This window comes from Oryza sativa, chromosome 10 (genome assembly GCF_034140825.1).
Source record: "Oryza sativa Japonica Group chromosome 10, ASM3414082v1".
In the NCBI taxonomy this organism is placed as follows: Eukaryota; Viridiplantae; Streptophyta; class Magnoliopsida; order Poales; family Poaceae; genus Oryza; species Oryza sativa.
Window position 1 is genome coordinate 19798112 of NC_089044.1, and position 22130 is coordinate 19820241.

Sequence of the window (22130 nt, forward strand, 5' to 3'; positions counted from 1 at the left end):
AACTTTGCCAGGATATAAATGTACAACCATAAAAATATAGATAAAATTGGCCATGCGCGTAAATCAACAAACGGTTCATACAAAGAATAAAAATTAGAGAAACTAACTTATTGCATTGCTCATTGAAAAAAGGGATCAGGATCCTCTGCAGTCGAAGTCACGTGACTTTGTCATTGACATATGGGCCCAATGATTCTTGGACCCATATGTCAGTGATAAAGGCACTATGCATTTGACTGCAGAGGACCTCAATCCTGACAAAAGATGTACAGATTTCAGAAATGCCAAGCTCTTTCATTTGGTTGTGATGGAATCCAAGAAGAACTATTAAACATGAGAAATAATTCATTGCAATACAGGAAGTTAGTGTCTACGGGCGAACTTCTACCGCTTAGATTTTCTCATGTTTAATAGTTCTACAAGAATATACACTGGATTTTCACTAAATGCATGTCTCCATAGACAATCTGAGTTAGAAAATTTTTTTAGCAATTTGACGCATTATGATGCATATCGTTGCCTTGGATATTCTTATGAGAATATTACTTTGCCCAGATTCACTAAACTCCAGGAACACTTCATATTTAAGAAAATGCAGTTTGAGATATGTATAAGTGCAATCAGCTGCTGCCTTGTTACAGGACCTTCTAGGTGCACACAATTAGTACCAGTGTGCTCATGGTGCAGATTCCTTTGAAATGCTAATGGGGTGAACACCGTGAGTTCATAAGTAATAAACCGTTTGCAGTGGCGCCATTAATCTTTTGTTTATGTGTTAATATTTTTTTCGTAAATTTTCTGATTTTTTAAACACCTGGAGTAAGGGCATGATTTCAGGTTACTCCTTCTGTAGTTGGGGAATATTATTTTTGTACATCATCAACTGATTTCAATCATTCAATGGTGAAATCGTTGAAATGAGCAGAAAAAATGACTCATGTTGAAAATGGAAGTAGTACTTTCTCTTAATGAGGATGAAAGATTCATACAATCATACTTCCTAATATATTTTCTGATGCAATTTAGGAGCACCAAGCACATACTTACCCTGTTGCCTGACAATCTCATTTGTGCTCTCTTAATATGCTTTGCATTCATAAACCACCAACAAAATGTAAAATTATGTTATGAACTGAACTGAAATCATGCATCAGCAAAGGAATGCTTTTAATTGTACATGTTGAAAAGTATATAGTTTAACATGATTTACAAGTTTTATTACATTAAACAGCAGCAAAAGTTTCAATATCCAATTAAAATTTCGATTTAGGAAGCAAGTTGTACTTTGCAGCATAACTAATATTCAAAACATCATTCAAGAATACCCATGTTTTGCTCCAGAGAAGGAGCTGTGATGTAGTAATGTCTAACCTTGGAGATGGGCAACTGATATGGCAGTTGGTTCCGGCAGTGGAGGTGAAGATGCTGCTCTGATCATCCCTCCTTGCAGGGGTGGGAATCCTTTACCATAATGTCACTACCATTATAGTCACTGACATGGGGGTTCTATCCTCTTATTACTCCACACGTCAGTGGTTGTAGTGGTAGTACCATTATGGTAGAGGATGTGAATTTTTACGTATAGGGAACTTGTCCCTGAAGAACCTCGAGTATTTGGTCGGTGGGTGCTCGCACTGCCCCTGGCAGGCCAGCTATAGTAGGTGTCGTACGTTGCTAAACTTGTAGCATGTGCTGTCGCAACCCCCCGTCTCCGGCTGATCTCGACGGCGCACGTCAGTCAGCGTATCTTAGTGCAGCGAGCGACATTTTTGGTTGGCTGAAAGCTCACCGGCACGTTGAAGCCGTCGATGACGCCGGGGTTGCGACTTGCGAGCGTGTACCTGGCCAACGTCGTGCCAGTGACAGCGTGGGCCATCGTGTTTTGGGCAGTCGCCGGTGATGCAGTGGCCGCGGTCAGCGCCGTTAAAGCTGCAGCCCATGCTCCGCCGCCGTTTTGGATCCGGGAGAATCTAGCCGCTAGGATTCCTATGGTGACCTTGGCTGTGTTCGAGGGAGAAGGGATTGGGAAGATACGCAAAACGAGGTGAGTCATTAGCGTATAATTAATTGAGTATTAACTATTTTAAACTTTAAAAATAGATTAATATGATTTTTTAAAACAATTTTTCTATAGAAAATTTTTATAAAAAACAAACCGTTTAGTAGTTTGAAAAAAGTGCGTGCGGAAAACGAGTCAGTCTCCCCTTTCTCCTGTCAACGTACGCAGCCCTTGTGAGGAGAAGAAGAGTAGGTGGTGGCGGTGATGCCTTGTGCCGCGCGCAGGGGAGGAGACAGGGGGATTGCGGTTCACGCGCGAGCTATATTTGATTGGGCTAGATGGGCCTCGCTGATCCGCTGCTACCGCAGCTGGGCTTGCCCATTACGCGTTGCTATAGACGCCCTTTCATTTTTTTTATTTTATTATTTTTTTTGCGATTTCCTTCCCCTCTCCCCTCCCAAAACCCTCGCCCCGACTTCGCCGGAGCGCCGACGCCGCCCCCCCACCATGCTGCTGCACCGCCGTGGTCTCCTCCTCCGCGGCGGCGGCGGCCTCCTCCGCCGCCTATCAGTGGCGGTCGAGGAATCCGTCTCCCCGTCGCCGCCTCCTCCGCCGCCGCGGCAACCGCAGGAGGACTCCGTGGATGACGAGGAAACGGCCTCGCCCTCGCCGGGGAAACCGCAGGAGGGCTCCGTGGCCGCCGAGGAGAGAGCCTCTCCCTCGCCTCCTCCGCCGCGGCGCAAGAAGGACTCCCTCTTCCGCCGGGTCGCGGCCGCCGCGGACCCGCGCCTCCCGCTTTCCCCCGTCCTGGAGCAGTGGTGCCTCGCCGAGGAACGCCCTATCGCGAAGCCCGAGATCCAGTCCATCATCAAGTATCTCTGCCGCCGCCGCCGCTTCTCTCAGGCGCTCCAGGTGCGGGACGAACGACGAATCTACGAATCCCCTTGTTCACCACTTCCGTCGCCGCATCATTCGATTTTGTTTTGTTTTCTTTTCTCTTGCAGCTTTCCATGTGGATGACCGAGCGGCTGCACCTCCATCTATCCCCCGGCGACGTCGCGTATCGGCTGGAGCTGATCACCAAGGTCCATGGCCTAGACAGGGCCGTGGAGTACTTCGACAGCATGCCGGATCAGCTGAAGCAGCAGCAGTGCTATGGCTCGCTGCTCAAATGCTACGCCGAGGCCAAGTGCGTGGAGAAGGCAGAGGAGCTCTTCGAGAAGATGCGGGGCATGGGGATGGCCAGTTCTTATGCTTACAATGTGATGATGAGGCTTTATTTGCAGGATGGGCAGGTTGAGAGGGTGCACTCCATGCATCGTACTATGGAAGAGAGTGGTATTGTTGCTGATGTGTTCACTACTGATACTCTAGTGGCAGCGTATGTGGTTGCTGAAGATATTGAGGCGATTGAAAAGGTTCTCGAGAAGGCCGATACGTGCAATGATCTTATGACCTGGCACTCATACGCCACTATAGGCAAGGTTCTCATGCAATCTGGGATGGAAGAGAGGGCCTTGCAGGCTTTTCAAGAATCAGAGAAGAAGATTGCTAAGAAGAGTAATAGGGTCGCATATGGGTTTTTGCTCACCATGTATGCCGATCTAGGGATGAATAGTGAGGTGGACCGAATCTGGGATGTCTATAAATCCAAAGTGCCAGCATCGGCTTGCAACTCAATGTACATGTGCAGGATAAGTGTCCTACTTAAGATGAATGACATTGTTGGGGCTGAGAAAGCATATGAAGAGTGGGAAAGTAAGCATGTTTACCATGATTCCCGGTTAATCAACTTACTGCTCACTGCTTACTGCAAAGAAGGTCTTATGGAGAAGGCAGAAGCTCTTGTAGATCAATTCGTCAAGAAAGGGAGGACGCCTTTTGGCAATACTTGGTATAAGTTGGCTGGTGGATATTTCAAGGTTGGTCAGGCGTCGAAGGCAGCAGATCTCACAAAGAAAGCACTTGCTTCTGGTAGTAATGAATGGACACCTGACCTGACGAATGTGCTGATGAGCCTGAACTATTTCGCGGAGCAAAAGAATGTCGAAGCAGCTGAGGAGATGGCAAGCTTATTACAGAGATTGATTACTCCAACAAGGGACATTTACCATGGGTTACTGAAGACATATGTCAATGCAGGAAAACCAGTGTCAGACTTGCTTGATCGTATGAAAAAAGATGGCATGGAGGCTGATGAGGAAACAGAGAAAATCCTTGCCGGAGAAGTCCACTAGGTACGCAGGATTGGATAAAACATATCACTGACCAATTATTCCTTTTAGTTACTTATTTTGTGTCTTTTTTCTTGTTTCTGGGGCAAGCAAGTGCAAACCCACTGGCCCGTGGATTTGAGTATTTGATTATAAACCTCTGTACAACTGCTTATATAGGAACTTGCCATTCTTCTATGCATGTGATGTGATGGTGTCATTGTGCTGTGCGGATATGTCTTTGTCGTATGGTTATGTAAAATTATGCAGTAGTGGTAGGATCTGAGATGTTTAGCATTTTACCTTTTGTTTTTAGAGAAGGCCTGGTTTTCCTTGGCACGCATCACTCATCATTAGCTTGAATGAATGATCAGTCTAAAATGTCAATCAGTTCAGTTCAGAGTCTATTCCATCCGTTCCAAAAAAAAAACGAACATATGACTGGATGTGACACATTCTAATACAATGAATCTGGACAGATGTATGTCCAGATTCGTAGTATTAGAATGTGTCACATCTAGTACTAGGTTGGTTTTTTATGGGACGAAGGGAGCCCTGGGTAGAATCATGATACGTATCATTTTCTGAACGATTTGCTAAGTTAGAAAGAAAAAAATTAAATGGCAGCAGCGCTGATATCAGATGAAGATTTTTTTTTAATATGAATACTGCTAGTATTTTTGTACTTGTTACTAGCAAAAACGCTTGTGCATAGCAATGGTGGAAAACGCGCGTGCACCTCGAGGCAAACGAGCTCACCGGTGATCCTCGCTTCTTGGACTCCGGTGGTGGGCCCGCAGTTATCAGCCCTTCATTTCCGTGGCCGCTATATCCTGATCGGGTTTATCAAACCATTTTGGAAAGGGTTATGATTACTTCCCAATTTGGCATTTACCACGATAACCACGTGGTTATTGTAGAAACTGGTTTGGCATTTACCACTATAACCACGTGGTTTTACGGTTTAACAGTTACCGTGATAACCATGTGGTTATTGTAAAAACTGTATGGTTACCATGAGGTATAGCGTTATTTTAAAGACTAATAAGATTACCGTGTGATAACCGCACGGTTTTGTAAACCTTCCTGATTGCCACGGTCGCGTAATGGATTTGGGAAATTGGGAACCCATTGCTGCTGCAAATGGTGGATGAGTTGTCACGGTCGTTCATTCAGTGGCACAACAGCAAATTACCTTTTATCTTTTCAGTGGCAGAATGACATTTGATTCTGATGGTTCGTAGTGGCATTGTGATAAAAAAAAAATCTAAAGCTAAAAGAATGTACGTACTGTTCGTTTGGCTCTGTCTAAGCAAAAACTGTACTGTTTCTTTAAGTTGGTCCGGAACGTTATAACGATTCACGTTTGGCCCATTTTATTTGGGCCAAAATGGGATTGTCATCCAATGCGGCCTGTTCCAAGCCCATTTAATATGGGCCAAAACGCTAGTGTGATCCACGTATGGCCCATAAATATTGGGCCGAAACAGGACTGTTGAATGGGCCTTGCTGATCTACTTCTGCGAATCTTCAGCCCATTCTTTACACATCACGAGACGCTCATTTCGGGCCACTCTCTCCTTCCTCCCCCCAAAACCCTCGCCTCCGCCGCCGCGCGATCGCCGGCGGCGACCACCATGCTGCTGCACCGGCGGGGACTCCTCCTCCACCTCCGTGGCGGCCTCCTCCGCCGTCGCCGCGGCCTCTCCGTGTCCGCCGAGGAGACCGTCTCCCCCTCGCCTCCACCTCCTCCTCCTCCGCCGCCGCCGCGCCTTCAGGGCGAGGACTCCCTCTTCCGGCGGGTCGCGGGCGCCGACCCGCGCATCCCGCTGGCCCCCGTCCTGGAGCAGTGGTGGCTCGCCGAGGAACGCCCCGTCTCGAAGCCCGAGCTCCAGTCCCTCGTCAAGTACCTGCGCCGTCGCTGCCGCTTCTCCCAGGCGCTCGAGGTGCGCGACGAACTCCTCATCCTTGATGCCCACCCCCATCGCCGCATCTGATCATGCAATTTGGTGGCTTTTTTTTTTTTTTTTGCAGCTTTCCATGTGGATGACCGAGCGGCGGCACCTCCACCTATCCCCCGGCGACGTCGCGTACCGGCTGGAGCTGATCAGCAAGGTCCATGGCCTCGACAAGGCCGTGGAGTACTTCGACGCTGTGCCGAATCAGCTGAGGGAACTGCAGTGCTACGGCTCCCTTCTGAGATGCTACGCGGAGGCCGAGCGCGTCGAGAAGGCGGAGGAGCTCTTCGAGAATATGCGGGGCATGGGGATGGCCAATTCTTATGCTTACAATGCGATGATGAATCTTTATTCGCAAATCGGGCAGGTTGAGAGGGTGGACTCCATGTATAAGGCTATGGAAGAGGGTGGTATTGTGCCTGATATTTTCACTATTGACAATCTGGTGTCAGCATACGCGGATGTGGAAGATGTTGAGGCGATTGAAAAGGTTCTCGAGAAGGCATCGTGTAATAATCTTATGAGTTGGCACTCATTTGCCATTGTAGGCAAGGTTTTCATGAAAGCTGGGATGCAAGAAAGGGCCTTGCAGGCTTTTCAAGAATCAGAAAAGAGGATTACTGCGAGGAAGGATGGTAGGGTCGCTTATGGGTTTTTGCTAACCATGTATGCCGATCTACAGATGGACAGTGAGGTGGACCGTATCTGGGATGTCTATAGATCCAAAGTTCCGGCATCGGCATGCAACACAATGTACATGTGCAGGATAAGTGTCCTACTTAAGATGAATGACATTGTTGGGGCTGAGAAAGCATATGAAGAGTGGGAAAGTAAGCATGTTTACCATGATTCCCGATTAATCAACATACTGCTTACTGCTTACTGCAAAGAAGGTCTTATGGAGAAGGCAGAAGCTCTTGTTGATCAATTCATCAAGAAAGGGAGGACACTTTTTTCCAATACTTGGTATAAGTTGGCTGGTGGATATTTCAAGGTTGGTCAGGTGTCGAAGGCAGCAGATCTCACAAAGAAGGCACTTGCTTCTGCAAGTAATGAATGGAAACCTGACCTGGCAAATGTGCTGATGAGCATAAACTATTTCGCAGAGCAAAAGAATGTAGAAGCAGCTGAGGAGATGGCAAGCTTATTACAGAGATTGGTTCCTCTGACAAGGGATGTTTACCATGGGTTACTGAAGACATATGTCAATGCAGGAGAACCAGCGTCAGACTTGCTTGATCGTATGAAAAAAGATGGCATCGAGGCTGATGAAGAAACAGATAAGATCCTTGCTGGAGAAGTCCACTAGGTACGTAGGATTGCATAACGCGTATTACTGACCAATTTCTTTCATTGTCCTTGTGTCAAGCAAGTGCAAACCAACTGGCTCATGGATTTGAGTATTTGTCTATAGATCGCTACATAACTGCTTATATAGGAACTTGCGTTCTTCTATGCATGTCATGGCGTCTTGGTGCTGTGTGGATTTGTCTTCTCGTATGGTTATTTGAAATTATGCAATAGTGGTATGATCCATGATGTTTAGCATTTGGCCATTTTGCCTTTTGCTTTCATGAGATGCCTGATTTTCCTTGGCACACATCACTCAAGTTGAGCTTGAACTAATGATTAGGCTAAATGACAATAAATTTAGCGTTTTCTGGGTTGAGAAGAATCATGATTCATATCATTTCTGGAGAACTTGCTATGATTGAAAGAGAATTTTAAATGTCAGCAGCAGTGAACCGCTGACATCAGATTGCAATATGAATAGAATGCTGGCAGTATTTTACTCTTATATTAATCTGTAAGTTATGTATGTATTGTTTTGTATTGCTATCTTATTGCCACTCTTTAGGTTCTGACCTTTAGTTAATGCATTATATTTTAATGAGAAGATAGTAAACAACAAAAGGCGTTTCATATTAACATAACTAGATGATACCCCGCGCGTTGCTACGGGATTGCAAAGGATTCATTGAGAAAAATATAAAGATAAATCATATTTGTACCTTTAAGAACTATATCAGTTAGATATCATATATAGCATACATCAGTATATATTGCATTCGTGTGATGCATAATACTGAAAATATGGACAAAGTTAAATGCGACCCATAAACCATCCAATTTAACTGGAGAACATAATTTAAATCATATCGAAAAAGAGTGAAATTGTACAGATATAGAGAATTAGGAAATAAAAATATTAGTTGCGTGAGCATCACTTGATCGAACCTACTATAAGAGGACATCTATTTTGAGACATGAGAGCAACAAATAAAACATTAGCAGAGACAAAAGACAAAAAAAATAAATCAATAGACTAACAGAAACCACATGCTTGTTTTGTTGCTATGCAAAACGAATGCAACGTGCAACAGTTCTGCTCGTCACGGTACTATTAAAATCTAAACTATGACGTGCTTTTTAGTGGTGCACAGTATAGCATGAAAGGCATACTGAATTAAAAAAAAAGTGAATAGAATTTTAGGCTTACAACACAATTTGCGCAGTATAGCATGAAAGGCATACTGAATTAAATAAAAAGTAAATACAATCTTTAGGCTTACAACACAATCAATTAGGAATATTTGCAAGAAACTATAGGATCAATAACAAAGATTCTGTGATTGACCGCACCTAAGTTAGCTGCTAGAATTGTTCAAGTGTTTATTCACCAGCAAGAAGCAAGTTGCCATATCAATATTTTAATTATTGATTCCTCTTTCCCTTGCATATTCTAGTAAATAGTAATAGGAAAATAAAATATAACATTAGATAAAAAATTATGTCCATAATCTGATAATCAAAATATCCCATAGTGTGCATTTCATTGTAGAAAAGACCAAGTCAGTAATATGAAGTTCTGAACTTATTATTGGTCCTAGACTGAACTGAAAGTAATAAAAGAACTCTGCATCGGAGTATAACAAATTAGACAGTAGCAACTACACGAATTATTGTGGTGTGAATACAAAGGAAATACCAATATAAATTGCCAAATGTTGGTAGTATGTGCAGTGCGCAAGACAATTAACTAAAGGATTTTTTTTTATAAGAATTGTATTGAGTAATAAATCTGACACTCGGGTAAAACTGAACTATTAATTCTTTGTTAAAAAAAAAGAAATATACTGAACCAACCATCCATCTGTTTCATTGTAACGACATTTTTGTTGGTGATATATACATATACATAAAACTGCAAACTCAATCAGGCCACCATTGACCGTTGGTGACCTTCTATAATCAAAGGTCATGGTCACATGAGACAAAGTGACTCAGATGATAGTGTGAAGGTATAAGTAAAATTTAACTATTTCAATACGATTAAGAAACCAACATAAAAATGAACAAATTTGAGGTGATAATTACCAGCTCTTACGAATTATGAAAAAACACCAGTCCACCTTGAATTCGCTCTTAACATGAAAAAGCCACCATTTGATGACAACAACAGGGTTGAAGGATATAGAAAGATCCATCCTTATAATATGATCATCATTCAGCCATTCCGTTTAACATATGACAGGGACATCTGAAAATATTTCCAACCAACGCCATTCCATAAAATTGAACATCATGATATATATATCTGCAAACCTACAAAGCAATTATGGAAACGGTAAGAAAATTGAAACAAACTATCAAATCGAGCAGTGTAAAGTGTAAACAAAGCAACGTATGAGAGAGAGAAAGGGGGGAGGGCACCTGCAAAGAAGGACATGATCGGTGGTACAAAAGAGGAGAGGGAAGGGTTGAGGGCAGATGCACACCTTAAAAGAAATCCAAGAAGTTTGGCCTCTCACCTTAACCGTCAATTACAGGAATTAAAAAACGGATTAGCAGTAAAATACTCACCAGGGAGCCACAGCCTATGGGAGTGAGGAGCTCCCTGGTGTACTGCTGGCCAGGTAAGGGAACCGACGCACGGGGAGGGAGTGAGGGAGGGAGGGAGGGAGTTGAGCGGGTGGAGGGGAAGCAGCGCAGGGGAAGGGGAACCATGCGGCGCCGCATCTACGTGGGGAAGGGGAGCGAACAGCTTGGCTTTTCGTGTGTAATACTTGGGTGTTCTCACCAGGATAACATATGCATTGATATCATACCATTGAGATTTCATCCAACGGCTGCTATCTTTTTGGATGACGTGGATCAACCACAGTGCAGAGAATTGGTAATAACTGCAGTTAGTGGGGATCACTTGTATAGGTATATAGGATTACCATCTTGCAGAGCTGTTCAGACTTGATTTTGAAATTGCAAGCAATCTGGTATGCAAACCTGAATCTTCAGCTTGTTTGATTGATTGATTGATTTTTTTTTCCATCAATCCTAGCTCCTTGCCAAAACATACGTTTGCAACTCCTCTTAGAAGTAGCTGTCGTCTTTTTACATGATGGTGGTTGCTCTTGACACCATATGTCATTGTTTTTAGTAGTTTTTAGATCATTTTTGTAACAATCATGCATGATACATGAGGCCGCGCGGGTTTAAGTTCTTTGTTTTCTCTCCCTACGCCATGGTCCGCTTCGATTCAAAGCCATGTGAAGCTTTTGGTTGATTTGTTGTTGACAAAGCGGTCTGTCCGTCCAGTCAGCGACTAATCACCCATATTCTTCCCATCAACACCATGTGGCATCACATCCTGAATGAGTTGTTCTTTTTGCTGCCCTTGGTCTTCACTCGTGCAGAGGCCGGCGTGGCATGGACATGAAGAAATTTCAGAAGAAAACTCACACATTCATGGACATCGTTTTTCGCTGTCGCCGAGTGATCTATGGCGAATTATCTCTGCAAAAAGGGTAAAGAAAACAAAGGCCGTTTGTTTGGCTCTTTTGGTGATAGTTACATGATCACCATGCGTTGATATGTATAGCTGATAGTGTGTGGTTTCTCCGTTGATCGCTTTCGACTGACTCGTTGAGGCATTTCTCCATTGGGTACGTGTTTAGTTGGCTTAAGCAAGAGCAAGAATCTGAAAGGAATCTCTTTGCCTATATATGAGTACAATTGCTAAGCTCGCTGCCTAAAGAGAATCAGAATCTTGGCATGTTAACGAATCTCAGCGTCATCGTACAAATCTGTTGAGTTGGTTCTGTACTTACACCAAAATTATAAGATTCCCAGCAAGGAGCTCAACACATGGACACCTTACTGATTGGCTAATGGCCATTTTCATTTTATCATTTTTTTAAGGGATTGTTTAGACATCTTCTGACCTTAATTTGGAGAAAAAACCTCTAACGACGCCTGTTTATCCACTGTGTGAGTACCACAAAATCGATGATAAGCAGGGGTTCTTCTCAGCCTTCCGTTGATTGCTCGAGAAGAAAATTTCGGATATGGATTTCAATTCAATCGTCCCACTAGAGTACTATAGTTCGAAAGAATTGCTCCATCTATTGAAACAAGCCATAATTCAAGAATCACTTAATAAATAATACAATGTGTATAACATGGACACGCATCATCCGTAGTATTACTCTCTTCAGTCTCCATCCATAATATGACAATCTAAAATCGAATGGGATGCTACATAGTACGATGAATATGTACATGCCTCGGTATGTCCCGATCGTTATATTATAAAATGAAGAAAGTACTATATGTGTAACAGATGTGACTGATATATAGGTCTAACTTACATTGAACTTATATGTAAGTGATATACGCTGCACATATAGTACTATAGATGATATCTCAATCCTCATGTCCTCGACTCCAACGTCAGGCAATAGATATGTGCGGTTGAGTTGGAAAGAAATTGACTACGATGTCTCATTAGAGTCATCTTTGTCTGTTTCATCAGCAACTTCTCCCCATTCAGTGGAAGGACTTAGTGACAAAAGGCTAGTGGTATGAAATCATCACCCCATCTTCCCATTAACAAAATCTCGTGGGCATTGTCACGCCACGCCCAAAAAAAAAACAAATGAAAAAAAAAAGATTGCCACCACCTGCCTATAGACTCTAGACTCCAGAGACATCAGTGTCCAGCACAGTGATCATGTGACAGGTGGGTCCATATGACACGGCAACGGCACGTTAATTTGTACCCTCCCCCACACTTGCCGGAAGTGGCGAAACGGTGTAATCCCATCGAGGAAATTGAATTATCTACGTGGCTGCCACACCGGTTAGAAGAGCAATAAGCCAATCTTTCCGTGATGGGAGGTATCTAGAAAACTGTTACAGTTGTTTTTAGAAAACTTTTCAAATATAACTATAACTAAAGTATAATTATATTATATACACTGTAAGTACGATATAACTTACTCGTTCCGTCAACGAATATGGATAACTCGTTGTTTTAGGAGGGTTAACATCCGCTCCTAGGTTGAATTTTTTTTAGGACGGAGGGAGTATATAAAATTTGTATTCAGCTTAGTTTGATTGGCTAGCACCGAGATCTTACGTGTGACATGTATGAAAAAAATCTTTCTAGCAATTTTTTCCCTTTCATGTATAAATCTCGAGGCGATCCGATTGCTGCAAATCTAAAAGTTTTGGGGGCAAAATTTTTTTTTGAAAGTTTTCTAGCAACACTGTAATACAAATCATCTCATATGTCAACCAGGTTTCCTTCAATATACTCTCTCACTAACTTAGGGCCAGTTCACTTTGATGACATTTTCAACCATACTATTTTTTTTAAAGTAGCCAAAAAAATGTCTACGTTTAGTTTGTTGTCAAATTTAATCAATACAAAAGAAATCATATTAAAATTTTGGTAATATTGCCATCTTGCCAAATTTTTGGCATTGACAAAACTTGGTAAGATTTATTTTGGCTATAATCTGAAGAGGCCCTTAGTTGTGTTTGTATAGCTGTTGGTTTAAGCTAGTTAGTGGTACCGTAAAAGGGATCGTATTATTAGTATATGATTAATTAATTAATAATTAATTATTATAAACTTCAAAATAGGTTTATTTGATTTTATATAAAAAGTTCTTTTACAAAATATATTGTTTGACCGTTTAGAAGCGTGCTCACAGTAAACGAGAGATTAGGTCGGCCTAACCCCTATTTAGAACGCGGCACCCTAACAACGGAACTAGCAGTTAAACTTGTCTTGCTTAGGCTCCGCAGCTAGCATCTCCACTATCAAATGATGTTTACTGATAACTCTAAAACGTATTTTTACAAAAACTACGACGTGGGATCACTGATATACTCGGAAACTTTGTTGATCGCTTAGGCTTGATAGCACCTCGGGCTCTCACGATGTATTCTTTACTCAGTGTTCCCAACTTCATTCTACACGTTTTTCACGCGCACGTTTTTTAAACTGTTAAACAATATTATTTTAAAAAAAATTGATAGAATAGTTGATTTAAAAAATTATATTAATTTATTTTAAAAAATAACTAGTTAATATTCTGTTTTCATGTATGGGAGATGAGTTTCCAACTCATGACACATGGCCTTGTGTGTTAGTGTACGCCGCTTCGTCTAGCGCATGCGTGCACCAGCTGTTAATTAGCATGTGTGAGCCGAGGATTGTGTGATCACACTCTTGTGCATGAGTGCGTGCGTGCGTGCTCCACCGACGATCGATCCCCTGGAGACGAGAGAGAGAGAGAGAGAGAGCCCGGGACGTCTTGCCGGCCGCGACGAGATACGTACGCCTTTGCTGCACGGGAGAGATCCGTTCGCCGGCTCGGACGTACGTCCTCGATGCTAGCTGGCTGCCTGCCTTCGTGCGTGCGTGCGAGAGGAGGCCAGTTCGGTGAGCCGCCCAATCCATCCATCCATCCATCGTGTGTACCGTGTACGTGTGTAGGTGTCATGCATATGCAATCTAGTTTTTTTTGCGAACACGTAAAAGAATTACACGTTAATTGATCACGCATACGCTATCATCGGCCGAATTTGCAAAGTGCAGTTGCTGATCGCCTGATCGCCTTAATATTTGGAGTGCGTAAGTACGTGTCCTCGCGTTGCTTGCTCGATTCACTGTCTGATGACTCTGGATCTCTCTCATCACACCTATCTTGGCGGTGTCAGCTCGATCGTAACCTCCGATATTTTAATAAAGACTTGTGCCTAGTCTCGGATGGAGCATTATTGTTGGTGTCTTGGTGAAGGAAACGGCACGGAAGTGATGGGGAGGAAGTGCCTTTGTCAGGAGACCAACAGGCTGTGGTTAGCTAACTCGTTGCATATGCAATGCACCCAAGCTAACTGCTCAGAGGATTCCCGGCCTGCAGACCTCTTCATAAGAGCAAGTACAAAAGCAGGCTATAAGTCAGCTACAAATATATTTTAAGAAGTTAAATGAGGAGAGAGAAGAGCAGCGGGCTACAGATTTATAAACAGCTGTAGCACGGACTCCAAGACGCGGGGTGTGTATGACAGGTGGGACCAGATATTAATAGTGTAATATGTAACTATTGTATGAATGATCTATTAGATTGACTATAGAAGAATTGGAGCTAGTAGTTGGCTATACTATTGAACTTGCTCTAAGCAGTAAGCAACAACGTTGCGTTTTGTAAGGGCATTAACAGTGGACGGAGGCCACCCTGACGACCGGTCCGAGAGGAGAGGTAATATAATGTGATATATAGGTTGAGGCTTACCTCCTCTCCCACAATAAGGTGTGGCTTTAATTTTTCTAATCAACCCTTATCGTTTTTTATTTTAGTCCTCATATTTAAGAAAACTCACATCTAAGTCCAAAATTTTGCATTAGACACCCTAAAATTTTGAAATGAGTATAAAATCTACTCCATTAATTGATTGCTTGATCCCATTCCGCCGTTGCCCCTGCCCACCTTCTCTAGTGATTTATCCGGCCACCGCCCTCTCTAGCATCCTCCCACGCTGTTGTGTCCTCTCCTCCCTTTCCATCATGTCATCCTCTCTGCTATCGTACCCTCCTCGTTGCAGGATGGAGCGAGGAGCTTGACAGGGTGGTCTACGCATGAAGAATGAGCATGGTAGCAGTAGACCTCTCTACCGTCCTCCCTCGTTGGCGAGCGCATATTGAGATGGCGACGAGTAGGTTGAGGCGACATCGTTTGGTAAATCGAGTTGTCAGTTTGTCACTAGACTGTAGGTCCTCGCACAGAGCTGGTGGGGGCTCTAGTTGACGAGGTCCATGATGCGAGAAGATTATTGAGTTATCCATGGTGAGGCTTGTTATGATGTTACTACTAGAGGCATCCTAGTATAGTTGAGGACACAAAACTTCTGTGCAAGTACAACTGGCACTTAAAAGACCTTCCATGTAGATGAGTTTCGCAGTGGCAACATAACTACTAGAACTTCCCCTCTTCTCCAACCACCACCGCCTCCATGCTCAGGATCTCAATGTCGAGCCCATCCCTTTCTAAATGCGCGTGAACGGGGATGCGCGTTGAGGATATTCATGCTCTCAACATGTCTCGTGAGGTGTGGCTCCGCAACAAGTGGCCTTGCCCTAACCAGGCTATCGTGCCCATTGCAAGGCGGTACGGTACAAACATTGCGAGAGCACATGACCAATCAATGTGGAGCAGCGGCAAGGACGTGGCGCATTGAGGGTGCTCGCCACTTCTTCTCACTGTATGTGCTCTAAGGCTCTGTTCGTTTGCTGGAGTTCCCAACTCCCCCATCTCATTTTCCGCGCGCACGCTTTTCAAACTGCTAAACGGTGTGTTTTTTGCAAAAAGTTTATATACGAAAGTTGCTTAAAAAAATTATATTGATCCATTTTTGAAAAAAAAATTAGCAAATAATTAATTAATCACGTGCTAATGGACTGCTTCGTTTTCCGTACCGGAGGGATGAGTTCCCAACTCAACCAAAAGAACAGAGCCTAAGGATGTAGGTACCCAATAGCAAAAGTTCACGGTTCGGCGCGTGGCCGCTACAGTTGTGCAACCATAGCCAGCTTATCAGGTGTATCGTTCTTTTCAGTTGGGCTTCTCCGTCATTTTCTGTTACTATGTTTTTCAGAATTGCTAAACAATATATCTCGTGCAAAACTACTGTCTAGAAGTTTATTTGAGAAAACAAACATACTAATATTTAATTAATTGTACACTAAGTACCCACCGTATGTTTCCGTGCCACGATAAGCTCAAGCCCAACTTCACATTCATACGATGCTGCCAAACCAAAGTACGTAGTACAAATTCTTCCGTGCAGTGTTTTTACATAGTCAACGCGTCGCGTGTAAATCGTGGCGGACTGTAAGTGTGGAAATGGAAATACTCTAAAAAAAATCACTTTCTCTAAAGTCACATTTTCTTAATCTTTATATACAACTTGAAAACTTAAATTTAATATGAAATGGAGTGGTAGTAAAAAAAGTTCTACCTGCTCTCAAAACATTATAATTAGGCACATATACAAGATGTTATGTGTCTACATATATGTGTGTTATATCCCAAAACATTTTTTTTATAAAAGAAGTTTTATTGAACTCAACCAATCAACCAATTATATATGGAGATGGTACAGTCGTAATAAGAATAATTTGGCTTTGACATTACTAAGATGTCCACCGCTAAACACACTCTCTCATGAAGCTTTTACCACAGGGCATATCCATGAGACAAGGAATATTCCTTTTTCCACTGAGGAAATAAAATGGCAACAAGGTTACACAGATCTTACAAGGAATCTTCCCATCAAATCAAGCCAGCATATACTAATATACATCAGCTATACAACCACACAATCCAAAATCTCCATTTTTTTTCTTTTTTTTATTGTTTTAGCCTGTCCTCCCCATGATTTCGTATGGTATTTTTGTTTGCATCTACCAGCCGGCAAAGCCGAACCGACATGTCGGGAGTGCTCTTCCTCGAAAACACGTACGGTGTTTCACTTCGATCGGTTTGGGATTCATGAATGCTGAATCTATATGAAGAAACATATTTTGGGTACATTTTTAGCTGGCTAGAGAGTAGTGTAGTTTTTATCAGCGGAATTGAAATGCACATGTAAAAGGCCTTCAATATGATTTTAGTAAGATTATGAGGTGCCGTTGATCACAAGATGTATACGTGAGGTGTAAATATGTTACTGTTATATGTAGTGGTGTGTGGATGTATGCATCTACCGTGCAATTGTAGAAAAAAATTGCAGGAACAGGGTAACCGTAAAAATACAGTTGGAAGTTATTGTGCTGTGGCACAAACCAAGCCGTTTTCTCGGGCAAAAAGTGAAGAGAAGTGTGTTTTTTTAGAATGTGTATCTATCCTGCCTGTGTAATTCTGTATGTAAAATGAAAACTAACATTCAGTTGACACCTAGACGTTTTCGGCGCTCTAGCCAGCTAGCATCCAGATTCAGTTATTCACATTCCAAGCTTGTGTTGATACAGAAAGCCGGGCATTCAGAAATTCTGAAAAAACAAAACATATTCCAAATCCATCGGAGAAAGCTGAACTTTCCAGATTCACGAGACGATAAAAGCGTGAAGGTCTCTGCGCTGATTTTTTTTTTCATCTTTCAATATTTTGGAAAACTTATTCTACTAATAGAAAAAAAAACTTATTTTAGAAATAGTTCTTTTTCAGTGTCAACATCAATGGTGCCGTGGTCTAACTTGACATGCTAATGACGTTGGTGTCGTTCCCCTCGACCTCCGGTGAAAGCTAAGTTACTAATGTGAAAGGGGGTGGCGCCAATATCATTGATATCTGGACTTATTTGTAATTTTTGTAAAAAATGACTTGTTTGTAAAAAAACTTATTTGTAATAAAAAATATTTACAATTGGTCCTTGATATTAGTGATACCGACGTCGAGGATTTATTTGTAAATGTTTTTGTTACAAATAGATCTTTTCCTACTACAAATTGGTCTTTTTTTATTTATTCTTTTTATGAATAGATCCTCGATGCCAATGATATTGGTACCGTCCCCCTTTACTTACTCCCTCCGTTCTAAAATATAAGGGATTTTGATAGATGTGACACTTCCTCTTTGTCTAGATACGTTATACTAGGAAATGTTCCATCTGTCCAAAATCCTTTATATTTTGGAACGGAGGGAGTAGCTTTTAACGGGGGATGATGGGATGGCGCTAACGTCACATGGCGCCAATGACATTAGCGCTGTGAAAAGGGTTCATTTATAAAATAAGTATTTTGAGGAATCTATTTGTAAAATAAGGTTGTGTTTAGTTCTTTGGGTGTAAAGTTTTTGAAGTATACGATGCACATTTGAAGTATTAAACTTAGACTAATAACAAAACAAATTATAAATTCAGCCTGTAAACTACGATACGAATTTATTAAGCCTAATTAATTCGTCATTAGCAAATGTTTATTGTAGCATCACATTATCAAATTATGGTGTAATTACGCTCAAAAGATTCGTCTCGCAATTTAGATGCGAACTGTGTAATTGGTTTTTTTTTCACATTTAATACTCCCATAACATGTGTCCAAATATTTGATGTGATGTTTTGCCAAAATTTTTTAATCTAAACAAGTAAGTTTTATTAAAAAAAAGCCAAAAGTTAAATGAAATCCAGCTCCCTGCGAGTCCCAGGCTTTCAGCCGGTGCTCCTGCCGGCCGTCGCGGCCGAGCCATCAAATCAACCCGTGGCTGAAACGCAGGCACGCAGCACCAGGCAGGCACAAGGTGACACTGCAGGCCACAGCAACCAGCCGTTCACGCCGCGGTTGAAACGTTCTCATGAAACGTCCACGCTTTCGGTTGAAAACCCGAGCTGTTCGGCTTCGGCGAGCGGGGGAGGCCGTGCGTGCGTGCGTGCGTGCAGATCAAGCGGTTCGCTTTGCTGTTTGACGCGTACGGTGCAGCCGCAACAGCGCGCGGCACGTACGCATCGATCGCCAACCAGGGGAGGTCACACTCGCAGCACGAAAACCTTTTCCTCGGGCAGTCGTGTGTGGCCCTGGCCTCTCTCCTCGCGTTGTGCCGCGGCCGCGGGCCAGTCAAATGTGGCGACCGCGACGTCTTACCGCGCGCCGACGGCCTGCCGCGTCCGCCCCCGCCCATCTCCCCATCCTCTCCAGTCTCCACCCATGCGTCTGACTTTTTTTCGCGGGTAGGAGGCGCCCGCGCGCGCTACGGCGCCAGGTCGGTCGGTCACGAGCGTCTCGCGCTCGCTCTCCTCCATCCCCGCGCGCGCGGGGAGACGTACGTAGTACGTGTTGCGCGTGGGGCGTGGGCGTGGGCGCGGATGCCGCGCTGCGCGACACCTGCGCTGCGCGAAGCGGTGGGCGTACGGGGGGAGTCGCTGCCCGGTGCAGCCGCGACTCGGTGCGGGGTCAGCGGGAGGGAGGGAGGGTGGGAGAGTGCGTGCGTCGCGGTGTCGACGAGTTGACAAGTCGGGGCCGGTCACGCGGTTGACGACGAGCGAGCGAGCGAGCGAGCTCGTATGGCTGCGAGACGGTGTTGAGCTGTGCGGCGGGCGAGGCGGACACGTACGCGGCCGCGCGTACAGCGGGGTGTCACCTTGGGTGAACGGTGAACGATCTCGTGGATGAGCTTGAGCTTTGGATTGTGTCAAAAAAGAAAAGAGAGGATAATCTTAGGCCCTGTTCGCTTTGATGTTATTTTCAAACATACTATTTTCTGATAAAGTTGCTAAAATTTTGGCTACGTTTAGTTTATTGCTAAATTTTAGTAAGTAGATATGAAATCTTACCAAAATTTGACAATCTTGTCAAAATTTTAGCAACTTTACTAAAATTTGGTAATACCAAAACTTGGTAAGATTAAAAATGATAGCAAAGTGAACGAGCCCATAGTACTCCACAAGCTAGTTTGATGGATCCGTGATGGACCTGGACGTGCTCTGTTTTTAGACAACTCGACCCAAAAGAACTTTCTGGAACGATGTAGTAGTCACTTTTCTTGTTTTGGGGGAAATTTGATACTAACAGTCATCCCTTCAGAATTAAGGCATTATTTAGTTTTCAAATTTATTTTTTTAAAAACATCCCATCGAATCTTTAAATACATACATAGAACATTAAATATAGATAAAATAAAAAACTAATTGCACGATTTGAATAGAAATCGCAAGACGAATCTTTTGAGCCTAATTTATCTATAATTAGCTATAAGTGCTATAGTAACATCCACGTGCTAATAATGGATTAATTAGGCTTAATAAATTTGTCTCGCGGTTTCCACGCGAGTTATGAAATTAGTTTTTTAATTCGTGTCCGAAAACCCCTTCTGACATCCGGTCAAACGTCCAATGTAACACCCAAAAATTTTCTTTTCGTAAACTAAACAAGGCCTAAGCGTAGTTAAAATGGCAAGACTCCTCAAGTGAACTTGTCAACATGTATGAATACTACATCCATTCTACAATATATAATAATATAGTATATAGATAGTAGTACACATAATCACATATACGGTGTATCTTAGTATGTGTTATATTTTAGGAAAAAAAAGAAATACTAGATTTAATATGGGTGTTTGTTAATTTGGGAGATAGCAAAGGCATACTAAGTACATACGGTGTGTTTGATGGTAAATCGGCATGCACTAGAAAACGCATTCAAGTGGTCCTTATAGATAGAGGTATGTTTGGAAACTCTACTATTAAAACTCATTTATAAAATATTTTGACTTGTTTTAATCTTGATATATATATTATATTCCTTACTGCTGGTATGTGGAACACGATTCAAAGCTGGAGATAACACCGGCACAAGCTGTGCCTCACACCAATATCCTTTTGAGCCTTTTTGGAAGAATTATATAGATAGATGGGAGTTGGTGCATGCATGTCTTGTTAGTACTACGCACACACCAAAGATGTCCAGCTTTTGCGTGCCAGACACTTCGGCTGTAATAGAGGTTTACATATTCTTCTAAAGCATTGCACGGGTGATAATGAATTGTGTCGATCTCCCTGTTAATCTTACGTACTTGCTCGATAAAATGATATGACCAGGATTGATGCCTCGATCACATATGCTGATCGGAACAAAAGAATCGATTCACGCAACTGCGTGACAGTTGATAACAATAAAGCTCGGAGCAGTGACAAACTAGATTTCCTGTGTAATTGTGTGGAGCAGATCGAACTGTATTTGATTTAATACGCGATTTATATTTCTATCTTATGATTATAATTGTGTATTTTGTATATAACCACGATCAATCTTGGCAATTAATTATGATCTAGACATATCAAATGAAATCATCGAGTGGTATAATATTTTCTCTTTTATTTGCAAGATCAGAGTGTTAGTGTCAGGTTTCTAGAATGAATATATCCATTTTATTAAGAAAAATATGTTTTACAAAAAATAAAACTGTTCTTTTTTTAGAACAATATAATACTGTTCGATAAGGCTAAATGAGGCTAAAAAGCAGCCAGCACTGTGCCGCAGCAACTAGGACACATGCCTATTGACAAGTTCACATTAACTCGTGGCATAAAGTGATATATCCCTACTGTTATAAAAATTAAAATTATTGTTACAGGCACTCTGGTATGTTATCTCTGGTATGTTATCCATCTTTAATCGGTTTTTAATTTTATTCGTTTTTTGAAATTACATATTTGTATTTGAGTCGAATATTAAGTTTGTTCGTTTTTTGAAATATAGATTGAGTCGTATGAGAAATCTCTTTAGAAAAACTCTCATACTAACTTATAAAAACAATATCTAAACAAATTTATACAGTGAATTTTACTTTAGCTAAACCGTATAAAAAATAAGATTAAAATAACATTTACCTATTACAACGCGCGAGACTTTTTTTTTCTAGTATCTCTCTATATATAAATCAATATAATGTTTTTGATGTGAAGTTTTGATTCATGCAATCGCGCGTCCGGATGTTTTTGGATTTGTATATGCGTAAGGTGTGCTCATGCTCAAATCTTTTTTTTTGTTGGACTTTTCTTCTTCATCGTGTAGTTGTGTCATGTGGGGCTGAGGCTCTTCATGCGCCCTGCAAGAAGCAACATAATTTTACGAAATATTCCCTACACTTCATCGTCATCGGGAGCTGGTGATCC

The 22130-nt window shown here is 42.3% G+C and overlaps 2 protein-coding genes and 1 long non-coding RNA gene across 4 annotated transcripts; 2 read left to right on the forward strand and 1 right to left on the reverse strand.

Moving 5' to 3' along the window:
* The first annotated feature begins 2467 nt into the window (after positions 1–2467).
* On the forward strand, positions 2468–4446 carry LOC112936630 (pentatricopeptide repeat-containing protein At2g20710, mitochondrial). Its single transcript, XM_026020780.2, has 2 exons — positions 2468–2911; positions 3004–4446. The coding sequence occupies exons 1-2, from the start codon at positions 2507–2509 to the stop codon at positions 4234–4236; spliced, it is 1638 nt and encodes a 545-aa protein (XP_025876565.2). The 5' UTR covers positions 2468–2506; the 3' UTR covers positions 4237–4446.
* A 1312-nt stretch (positions 4447–5758) lies between these two features.
* LOC4349037 (pentatricopeptide repeat-containing protein At2g20710, mitochondrial) lies at positions 5759–11233 on the forward strand. Its single transcript, XM_026020782.2, has 3 exons — positions 5759–6158; positions 6247–7479; positions 10865–11233. The coding sequence occupies exons 1-2, from the start codon at positions 5850–5852 to the stop codon at positions 7477–7479; spliced, it is 1542 nt and encodes a 513-aa protein (XP_025876567.1). The 5' UTR covers positions 5759–5849; the 3' UTR covers positions 10865–11233.
* On the reverse strand, positions 8583–10243 carry LOC107278530 (uncharacterized). Of its 2 annotated transcripts, XR_010736922.1 has the most exons (4): positions 10035–10243; positions 9885–9949; positions 9549–9776; positions 8583–8913 (listed from the first exon to the last, which is right to left on the reverse strand). It is a non-coding gene; the product is annotated as an uncharacterized lncRNA (long non-coding RNA). The 2 variants fall into 2 exon arrangements; XR_003238929.2 differs by lacking the exon at positions 8583–8913 and having other exon boundaries at positions 9306–9776.
* Positions 11234–22130: the final 10897 nt, after the last annotated feature.

Bases quoted from the DNA above. Each gene is read 5' to 3' on its own strand.
- LOC112936630 (XM_026020780.2), top strand. From the start codon at position 2,507: ATGCTGCTGCACCGCCGTGGTCTCCTCCTCCGCGGCGGCGGCGGCCTC. The intron at 2,912-3,003 runs GTGCGGGACGAA...TTTCTCTTGCAG, and splicing joins GCTTCTCTCAGGCGCTCCAG to CTTTCCATGTGGATGACCGA.
- LOC4349037 (XM_026020782.2), top strand. From the start codon at position 5,850: ATGCTGCTGCACCGGCGGGGACTCCTCCTCCACCTCCGTGGCGGCCTC. The intron at 6,159-6,246 runs GTGCGCGACGAA...TTTTTTTTGCAG, and splicing joins GCTTCTCCCAGGCGCTCGAG to CTTTCCATGTGGATGACCGA.